General features: G+C 43.1%; 1 protein-coding gene across 1 annotated transcript; it reads right to left on the bottom strand.

The window, feature by feature from the left end:
* Positions 1–60: 60 nt before the first annotated feature.
* On the bottom strand, positions 61–5162 carry LOC147001000 (uncharacterized). The gene is given in 6 exon segments (XM_085830753.1): positions 61–226; positions 228–322; positions 325–2882; positions 3110–3170; positions 3682–3733; positions 4963–5162. Coding segments are annotated over 6 exon segments (3015 nt in total). The 5' UTR covers positions 5149–5162; the 3' UTR covers positions 61–163.
* Positions 5163–11054: the final 5892 nt, after the last annotated feature.

Genomic DNA, 11054 nt, shown 5'->3' with positions numbered 1-11054 from the left:
CAAAAACTATAGTGCTAAATGACAATAGCAGGAAGAAAGAAGCAGCTCCTGCCCAGGAAGGAGCCATGAGCAGGCAAGGAAGAGCTCCAGAAAGAAAGAGTTTCCTTGTAGGGAGAAAACCAAGTTTATTACCAGGACAATGGCTGGCAAGATGGGACATCTTCTAGAAGATCCTGGTGTGGGAAGGCATGGATGGCCTGAGCCACCTGCTCCTTAACCTATTCTGGTAAGGTATACCTGGAGTCAGAGGCTTGCTGGGCAGCAAGACCTGGCTCCTGTTTGGCTCCAATTCTCCTGTACTCAAATGGAAATTCTTTCCCTTGGGCATGTGGAGCTGGTCAAAGCACATCCCTCTCTTCTCTTGGTTCATATATGGGTCACAGTCTCTTTGGGCTTTAAGCCCTGACTTCAGTTTGTCTCCCATTCCTCTATATGTGAAAGAATAGTTATGCATCTCAGGGCTGGAATGGCCACAGCTCCTCCTGCTTGCCAGTCTGCTATAGTTTGTGTCATACAGACTCTCAGAAGAGTGGGATGTCAGCTGGGGTGTCAGTGATTCCACTTCACACCCTTGTACCTCTGATGGGTCCCCTTCAGTGTCCTCCAAGATCTGGAACAGAACATCCACAAGGGATTTCAGTGCAGATATCATCCTGTGGATGACCATTTTAATTGTTAATCCTTTTGTCTGCTCAGCAGCTGGTGTGGGGTGATCAATCCTTAAAGAATCCCCTTGACCACTGTCTTTTTTGCTGAGGTTTCTTTCTGGTAAATCATTAAATAAGGTGTTCTTCCAATAGCTTTTAGAAGTAGCCTCTCTTTTTTCTGCTATCCTAGACTTGGATGTATCCTTGAACTTTATTGAGCTCAGGATCGAAGGCCTTACTTCTTCAAGCCTTTCTGCCAGGCGAATGGCCCTAGATTTTATACTCTGGCTCTCTACATGGGGATGAACCCCATCATGATCCCAAAGTTTGATCTTATCAGCTAGGACCCTGTTCTCTTGAATATCACCCCTCTGGTGTCTCCTCATGAAGCCTGTATTCTGGAAGCTGGGCAGAGAGTCTGTTGAAGGCAAGTTGATATCAGCAGGGTGGGCTCTACTGGGGCCAACTGGATGGTGACTCACAGGCCAGGCTCTTGGCTGCTGATTTGTACTGAAAATATTTGGACTTGAGTCCTGCGAGTGTTGTGAGGTAGGTATTTTTAGATGGGCTGGGAGTCTGTTGGCCCCTAAAGACCCAAAGTCTCTGGGTCTGATATTGATGTCCTTGCCATTGTGACTCTCACTGGATCCCAAACTCACTCTCCATGCACGAGGTGGCTCATCTTTCACCTCCACTGTAGTTTGTTTGGCTGCTGAAGTTCGAACCCTTTCTCCAGGGCCTTCCATTGTCATACACCAGGGGCGATGTCTTGATTCCACCTCCTGAAAGGTCTTCTGTGGTGCATGCTTGGACATTTTGGGATTGCTACTTGGCTTCAGACTGCCTTTTCCAGTGCCCCAGAGAGTCCTGATCTCTTGGGGATTTGCTGCCTGGAAGTAGCAAGCAGGTCTCTGAACACATAGGTGTCTTGGCAATGGATCTAGATGAGACTTTGTGGCCCCATGGCTGGCAGCAGGTGGAGGGGCTCTGTGGGTCTCCTGAGCCTCTGGAAGTGAGTGTATAAATTCACCTCTCTCTAGCCTTGAAGCTGAGGCACTTTGCATTCTTGTCCCTCCTGGATCCTGGTGATGCAAATTTTCCAAGACCCTGGCAGCCTTGGAATTGCTGATGGGTGAGGAGGGATACACAACCTGGGGGAGGTTTGAGGCTGGAACTCCAGGTGTTTTCAAATCCCTTGCCTCAAGGATCTGCAGATATGGTCTCCTGTGTTTCACTGGAAGCTCTGTGAAATTTGATGCTGTCTTTGACTCAGGCAGGGAATAGTGCTCAGCAGGTTTCATGGAGGATACCTTCTCTGTCCTCAGTACAGGTTTGATGGGTCTTACCTCCTTCCCAGGGCTGCTGCTTGCAGTGCCAGGTACCTTTTGTGCCCCAATACCAAGGTCCTTCTTGATGGTGTTATGCATATCAGACTTTGCTATGTCCTTCTTTAAGGGCACCCCTGTAGGCACAGACCCCTTCCATTTATTACATTTGTAGGGTTTGGAATTGAGGATGGAGGGCTGGGCAGGCTGGGAGAGTTGAGACCTGTTCTTACAATAATCAACATTTTTTGCTGGGAAATGTTCCTGTACCTGGGTCGGTTTCCTGTAGGGGAGGAATCTGAATGGGGTTCCTTGTTGTTCTCTGACTCTAGTTGTCTTTTCATTATTCTCTGGCTCTTTATGGAGCTGGAGCCTCCGGCTATGCTCAGGATGGATGGTGGCTGGCCTGATAGCTTTAGAAAGCAGGGTGCCCCTGGGAAAGTTGACAGTGGGCTTGCTAATAGTTTTTTGTTGTTTTTGCTCATCATAACCTTTGGTTTCTTTTGAATATGGTCCATGTTTCCCAGGCAGGCTTCCAGCTGGTAGGGATGCCTGTATCCTTCTCTCAGTGGTGGGATATGGCACCACATAGGCCCTGCTTTTGAAACAAGGAGGTGTTTGTTTTGGGGTAGATCTTGTGAGGATTTTGTTTTCTTGGATTGGTTTCTCATCTACCAAGTTTGGTGTCACAAGGTGGTGAGGTAATGGCTGATACTGGGAATGCTGTGGAAATCCTTTAGCCTGGGATGGAGCTTCCTCAGGGTTACTGTCATCAGTAAACCTCACAGAGTCACGTCTTCCCAAGGAAGGGCTTCTGAGCTCATGGGCAGTAGCCACAACTATTTCAGAGTTAATAGAGAATGTACCCCAGAAAAATCGACTAAGATTGTTGTAACGTTGCTTGTTGGGGCTGCAAAAGACAGGAGGCAAAAGCATCAGCCCCAATCAGAGGATCAAGAGGCCCATCCAACTGTGTAAATATGGCACCTCCATCGCCTACATATCCTATGCCCCTTAGCCTCACATCCAACTAAGATTACTTTGAATCCCACCCTGCATAGCATATCCAGAATGAAGATGCACAGACCCTGAGCCCACATCCTGGTATGAAAATTCGATTAGACAAAGATTTCTTACATTTCCATAGGTTGTGCTGGTGTGTCGGTCCCTTCTGCATTTTTTCCTGCATCTGTACAACCTGGAGGTAGTTAAGTAGGATCAGGATGAGGAATGAGAACACACAGGAGTGAGGCATCCACTTTTGACTCCCTGTCCTAGGACTCTAATGCTCAAGCACCTAGTGCAAGGACGGAGCACTGAACGTGAGCAAGGGGAATGGACGGGCCTCATCTCTCCATGTACGCTTTTCTTTCCCCTACCTCAACCTTTATAATACCAAATACAACATGGTAATGTCGCAGGATCTGAAAGAGAAATGCACTTGAGAGACTGAAGCTACCTGCTGTCAGGTGAACCTGGGTGCCCACGCCCCCATCTAGGGTCACAGCATCACTCCAGTGCCTTGAACAACACTCCCAGGTGTAGCACCCATCCCAGGCCAACCACAGCTCCTTTCCATCCCATTACCTGGGGATGCCATAATTCTAATTTCATTTCCACACGCCCCATCTTCTTTCTTATATACCATGTCCTCTTCACTAAAGGCTAGGCTAGAGGGATTTTCTCTCCACAGGAAAGCAGAAGCCTACCTTTTCCAGTAGCAGTTTTCTTCCTGGTCTTCCTCTGCCACCTCTTCACATCCTGCCAGTTAGAAACAACACAAATGAGCTGGAGACCTTTCTTCCTTTCTCTGGTAGACAAGCATCCTGGTCTCTTTGGTCCTCAAATACATGAAATCTACATTTTCTAAAAAGTGTTCTCTCATCCATCCTCTACTCACTCATATTGTGTATAAACACATTTCCCTTGTCACCTTGTTAGGAGAAACAGGAGAAGGCACTGTCTATGCCACAGTTACCACAGATGCCTCAGTCTGTGCTTCTCAGATGGGATCCTACCCAAGGCTGAGCTCTGCAGCTGCCTCTGAGCTGTCAGGTGATACCTGCTTCCTCAGAGCAGAGGAGGCTCAAGCCCTTATCTGAGGCTCATGTTCTCATCACCTTTTTCATATCAGCTCAGCCCAGACATAAACAAGCGCCTGAACAGAGGACAGATGATCTCCTCTGAGCTTCTCCTGTGTCGCCACCAACTCAGAAATGTATGTCCATGGAGCCTCACTGATCCTTACTGGCCTCTCTGCCACCATGGACTGATGGTCTGTGAGCTTCATGCAGACACCTCAGGACCACTCTCCCCTCTGTCCTGCCTGTCAAACCCTTCAGACTCTTTCTAGAGATTAGCACTTACTGTCTGTAGTAGACATAAGCTACTTTGTATGTTCGTCTTTCTTAAAACCTTCTCCACCCTTTTCTTCCACCCATTCTGTCCCCTAACAGTTGTTAGGAGTGGGGAGAAAGGCACACAGGGGAAATGGAGAGTCGTTAGTATTAGTGTACTTCCTGCTGATTGGGGGCGTTGAGTGCCTTGGGAATATTTCATCTTCACTCTCAATATATCTCATTTCATTTTCCTCTGTCTTCAATGCACATAACTACTGATCAAAGCTCAAACACAAGCAAGCGATAAAAACCAACATCAAAGGACAACCCACCATGTCTTCGAGGGAACTAGCATTTATGTATTCTCTGAAATATCCCCAGAATTCCCAAAGTTACCAGAACAAACTATCAACTGCTAGCAAAATCATTCCCTGTCTTGAACATGAGGCAATTCATACTCAGCTGCTGTGAACATTTTGAGGCAGCCACATATCTCATATCTGAGACTAAAACAAAAGATTATATTCTTATGTTACTTTTTAAAAAACATACCAAAATTGTCACTAAACCAGTGTTCCTAGAAAATGTGAAAGCAACAGCCATGAACAACAGACTGCTGCCCCATTGTGTGTAAACCAAGGCTCTCCTCACCTGTGGTTTGGCCCATTCATTCTTAGATGCTGGTGACACTGGGTACTCCTTCAGGAAGGGAATAAGTAGGAAAAAGAGCCCAACTCCACACATAAAGCCAATGGTCATGTCCATTGCTATGTCCATGGAGCTGGGGCTCATCCATGAATCAATAATGCTATTCATCAGAGAGAGAAAATTCTCCATCTTCTGAATCGCAATGCAGCTCTCAGGCTACTGAGTCCTTGAGTGCAGTGTGAGATGTGTCAGGAGGGCTCAGGGCACATCACACAGGTATGGCCTCTTCATCACAAAGGGCTGCTGGCAGTAGAGAGGCTGCCACAGCCCCTCACCAGCCTCCAGGACAAGGTCACCTCCTGTGTCCTTTTCCTACTTCCTTTTTTCCAAGTCCTGCCACTGAGTCAGGCATAAATAGACATCTGGCCATGTATTGTTCCTTATCCCTGAACAGCAGTGCTCCTCTGGGTAGGCATTTGTTTTGTTCAGCCTACTTTAACAAGGGTTAAATTCCCTCAAGCCCACAAGCCACCAGATGAAGTGGGAAAGAAAGGTTGTTAGGATATGGGGGAAGCAGACCTGTATAGAAATCGTTCTACCGCGCAATTACAAACTTTGTTGGTCTCAGTCCAGTTCCCTAGAAAACACCAAACAGGAATCAGTTCCTGCAGACCAGACCACTGGGCAGACACCACACAAGAGTCAGCGAGGGCAGTTGAATGTAGACGAATCTGTGAGACTGCCAATGAGGTCTGAGTTCAAGGAAGCAGCAAAATCCTCAGGAATCTCACTAGAAGTTCTTTGGTGAGTTTCTCTATAAGAGGACTCCATGGGTGAAGCTCAGCAATTGTAATGTGAACCAATACAAGCTTTACACTTGCAATGAGTAGCAAAATGGAGCGAGGCAAACCAAACCTCAAGTTCCCACTGTCTGTGGGATCATATTATTGTTCCATCTAAACATTATTTGTCATTTCATATGTTTCCTATAAGAAACATTCTTTCACCTGTGTCTGCTTCAGCCAAACATTCTTTCAGGTGTATTTCAGGTGTCAACCAGAAAGGTACATTGTATGTTTGCCTCCTAGAAGATACCTATATGAGTAGATCAGGTTCTTAGTTTTTGACAAAGTGAGCTTCTCTGTGGAACTTGAGTTGTTTCTTTGATATTGTCACTGTCACACTGTCTTCTGTCTGCAGAACCCTTTCTGTTCATTCTGTGATCACAGATTTTCTCAAGTCAGACACAAAACTTTCTTCTGTCACTTATTTATTTAGATTTGTTACTATTTAATATAATCAAAGCTAATGTACCTTTTTGTCTTCGGGTACAGAATTTTATGAAAATGAAATTCATTTCCTAACCATAAGAATGCATGTGGCTAATTAAGAACCAAACTGCCTATGATAGTTTGAATGCTTAGTAGTGTTTGGATACTTTCCTTTAATATTCAAATTTTCAAATTAGCAAACTCTAATAGAATTTATTTAGGTATTTTTACAATGCCTAATTGTCTTGCCATTGGGAGTAGGACCACAATCACCATGGATGTGCATGGATGTCCTTGGAAGGATGTAGACTGCATCCTTTGAGTCCATGCTCAGAAATATTACACCAGAGCCTATGGTAGTTCTATTTTCAGGAAACTCTGTACCAATATCCACCATGGCTGTTCTAGTTTACACACCCAATTGCAGCTTCTGACATGTCCCTTCCCTCATCGTTGCTAAAATTTCTCCTTTTTTTTTTTAATCTTAGGCGTTGTCATTAAATAAAATGGTATCTCAGTGTTGCCATAATCTTAACTACCTGAAGGCAAAAAATATTGAAGTATTCTCTGTTGAGAATTTTCCATTATGCTCTGTACCTTATTATATAATTGGGTTATTTTGTCTGTTGCTATCTAATTTCTTATATCTTTATATATTCTGAAACTTAATTAACCTGAAAAGCTGAGAATGTTGAAGTATTGGTAGAGTAATTATCATCCCCTGTGTATTACCTTTTAAAAACTATTCTTTAGTCCTTTATTGATTGGTTTAATTTTGATATTTAGTAAACACCATTGTTTGTAGATTCTAAATGTTCAGGCCACACACAGAATTTCATTGGTGGGATGATCTCTGACCATCTATGCCTGAGATGCCAGCTTCTTTTTCTGTACAAGACCTTTTAATTTCATGTTACTCCATTTTCAATTTTTAGGCTCTTTTCTGTGCTATTTGAGTTCCTTTATTCCATTAAATTTTTACTCACTTTACATCCTGAATGTAATCCCTTCTTCCAGTCCCACCCTCACAGATTGCTCTGCCCATTACTCCCTTTCCTTCTCATCAGAGAGGGCAGACACCCCCCCCCCCCGGGTACCAACCAGCCTTAACAATCAACTGGAAGCAGTGCATCCTGTGCCACTGAAGCTTACCTAGGCAGTGCAGCTGAGGGAAGGGAATCCAAAAGAGACAACTCCTGCTCAAATTTTCAGGGACCTGCATGAACTCTAACCTGCACACCTGCTACAAATGTGTAAGGGGCCAATTTCCAAACTCTGCAAGCTCTTTGGTGGTGATACAGTCTCTGTGAGCCCCCATGTGCCCCAGTTAGTTGACTATGTCAACTAGGTCATCTGGTAGTGTCCTTGACCCTTATTGTTCCCTCAATCCTTACCCCAACTCTTTCACAATACTCCCCAATCCCTGCCCAATGTTGGGCTATGTGTGTCTGCATCTAGTTGCATCTGCTACTCCTCCAACCCCTCTCCCACCCTGTTGTTTCCTTCCATCTACCTCTGATGTCTATTGTATTACTTCTTGTGAATGTGATTCAATCATCCTCTCTTGGGCCCTCCATGTTCTGTAGTGTCTCTCTGACTGTTAATTGAGGAATTTTATATTTTGTAATTAATGTCCACTTGTGATTGACTACTTACTATGCATGCCTTTCTGAATCTATGTTACATCACTCAGGTTGATATTTTCTAGTTTCATCTATTTGCCTGCAAATGTAATGGTGTCTTTTTTTTATTTATTGTAAGTATTTATTATAAGTATTAGTATTAGTACTTAATCATTTTACAATCCAGTTGTTATCCCCTTCTCAGTCTGCCCTCTGACAGTTCCTCACCCCATTCCTCCTTCCACATCTCCATGAAGATATTGCAACATCCCAGCCCACCCCACTCCATAGGGACTCAAGTGTCTCAGGGTTAGATACATCTTCTTCACTGAGGCCAGACCAGGCAGTCCTCTGCTGTATATGTGTTGGGAAGCTCATATCAGTTAGTGTATGCTGCCTAATTTGTGGCTCGTTGTCTGAGAGATCTTGGGGGCCCAGTTTGTTTGAGACTGCTAGTCTTCCTATGGGGTCAACCTCTTCCTCAGCTTCTTCCTGCTATTCCCTAATTCAACCACAGGGACCCCAGCTTCTGTCCTTTGGTTCACTGTAACTGCATCTGACTTTTTGAATGGCTTGTTGGGCCTCTCAGAGGGCAGCCATGCTGGCTTCTGTGTGTAAGCACACCATAACATCAGTAGTATTGTCAGGCTTTGGAGTGTCCCTTCCAGTTGGATAACAATTTGGGCTTGTCACTGGACCTCTTTTCCCTCAGTCTGTTCTCCATTTTTGATCCTCCATTTCTTTTATACAGAGAGAATTCTGAGACAGAGTACTTGACTGTGGGATGGCAACCCCATTCCTCCACTTGATTCCCTGTCATTCTACTGGAGGTGGACTCTACAAGTTCCCTCTCCCCACTGTTAAGAATTTCATCTAAGGTCCCTCCATCTATGTCCTGGGTATCTTTCACCTTCAGGTCTCTGGTACATTCTGGAGGGTTCTCTCACCCCCTATCTCCTGAATTTGCCTGTTTCCATTCTTTCTGCTGGCCCTCTAGGCTTCACTACTGTTTCCTGACACCCACCTCAATTATGATCATGTTTCCATTTTCTCTTCCCTGTCTCCTCTCCTACACAATTCCCTCTCTCTCTCTGCCCCCCACAACAGAGATTGCTTTCCACTCCCGTCCAAACTGGGTGGATGCATCTTCTGATTGTTAACCTTATTGAGTTCTGTGGATTGTAACTTATCTATTATTTGCTTTTATGGATAATATCCACTTCTTAGTGAGTATATACCCTTTTGGGTCTGAGTTACTTTATTGAGGATGACAGTTTCTAGTTCCATCCATTTGCATGCAAAACTCATGATATATCCTCATTCTTAATAGTTGAATAATAGTCTATTGTGTAAATCAACCATATTTTCTGTATGTATTTTTGATTGTGGGACATTTGGGTTGTTTCCAGGTTCTGAATATCACATACAAGGCTGCTATGAACATAGTGGAACAGGTGTCCCTGTGGCATGATGGGGAATCTTTAGGTATATTCCCAAGTGAGGTATAGCTGGGTCTTCAGGAAGATCTATTTCCAATTCTCTGAGCAACATCCAGATTGATTTTCAGAGTGGTCCACCAGTTTGCAATGCCAACAGAAATGGAGGAGAGTTTCACTTGCTCCACATTCTCCCCAACACGTGCTGTCACCCGAGTTTATGATCTTAGCCATCTGATTGGTGTAAGGCAGAATCTCAGGATCATTTTGATTTGCATTTCCCTGATGACTAAGGATGTTGACCATTTCTTTACGTGCTTCTTGGCTATTCCAGGTTCCTCTGTTGTAAATTCTGATTAGCTCCATACCCCATTTCTTGATTGTGTTGTTTGGGTTTTTAGAGGTTAGCTTCTCGCGTTCTTTATATATTTTAGATATTAGCCCTCTATCAGATTTGGGGTTAGTGAAGATTTTTTTTTCCAATCTGCAAGCTGTAAATTTGTCTTATTGGCTATGTCCTTTGCCTTACATAAGCTTTTAAGTTTCTTGAGGTCCAGTTTATCAATTCTTGACCTTAGAGTCAGAGTTGTGTTTAGGAAATGTTGCTCCATGCCAATGAGTCCAGGGCTCTTTTCCACTTTCTCTTCTATTAGATTCAGTGTATCTTGTTTTTTTGTTGAGGTCCTTGATCCAGTTGGATTTGAGCTTTTTGCAAGATGACAAATATGGATCTGTCATAATTTTTTCTGCGTAACAACTGCCACTTAAACCAGCACCATTTACTGAAGATGCTTTTTTTCCCATTGTATATTTTTATCTTCTTTGTCAAACATCAAGTATCTATAAGTATATGAATTTATTTCTGTGTCTTCAATTCTATTACATGGATCCACCGGCCTGTCTCTGTACCAATATAATGCTGTTATTCTCACTATTGCTCTGTGGTATAGCTTGAGGATAGGGATGGTGATTCCCCTAAAGGTTCTTTTATTGTTAAGAATTGTTTAAGTTATCCTTTTTTTTTTTGTATTTCCATATGAAATTGAGAATTGCTCTTTCCATGTCTGTGAAGAATTGTGTTGGAATATTGGTGGCTATTGCATTGAGTCTGTAGATTGCTTTTGGTAGAATGACCATTTTGACTGTTAATCTTACCAATCCATGAGCATGGAATATCAATCCATTTCCTGGTTTTTCTTCGATTTCTTTTTTAGAGACTTGAAGTTCCTGTCATATAGATCCTTCACCTGTTTGATTATAGTTGCTCCAAGATATTTTATAGTATTTCTGACTATTATAAAGTATGTTGTTTCCCTAATTTCTTTCTCAGTTCTTTTATCATTGGTAAACATGCAAGTTACTGATTCAAGTTAATTTTATATGTAGCCATTGTGCTGAATGAAGATATTTATGAGCTGTAGAAGTTCTTTGGTAGAATTTTTTGGGTTCCTTATGTATTCTATCTTATCATCTGCAGGTAAAGATACCTTGACTTACAAGGAGAGTGGTCAGCCATGTCTCCTTACTGATTTTAGTGTGATTTCTTCAAGTATTTCTCCATTTAATTTGATATTGTCTGCTGGTTTGCTGTATATTGCTTTTATTATATTTGGGTTTGGACCATGAACTCCTGATCTTTCTAGTACTTTTAACATGAAGAGGTATTGTATTTTGTCAAATGCTTTTTCTGCATTTAATGATATGTTCTGTGATTCTTTTTTCTTTGAATTTATTTATATAATGTATTATATTAATGGATTTTTGTA

The sequence above is a fragment of the Mus caroli genome, unplaced genomic scaffold (assembly GCF_978045245.1).
Source record: "Mus caroli unplaced genomic scaffold, Mus_caroli_1 scaffold_15, whole genome shotgun sequence".
NCBI lineage: Eukaryota > Metazoa > Chordata > Mammalia > Rodentia > Muridae > Mus > Mus caroli.
Note: the sequence above shows the minus strand (reverse complement) of the source record. Positions and strands in the feature narration are given on the sequence as shown.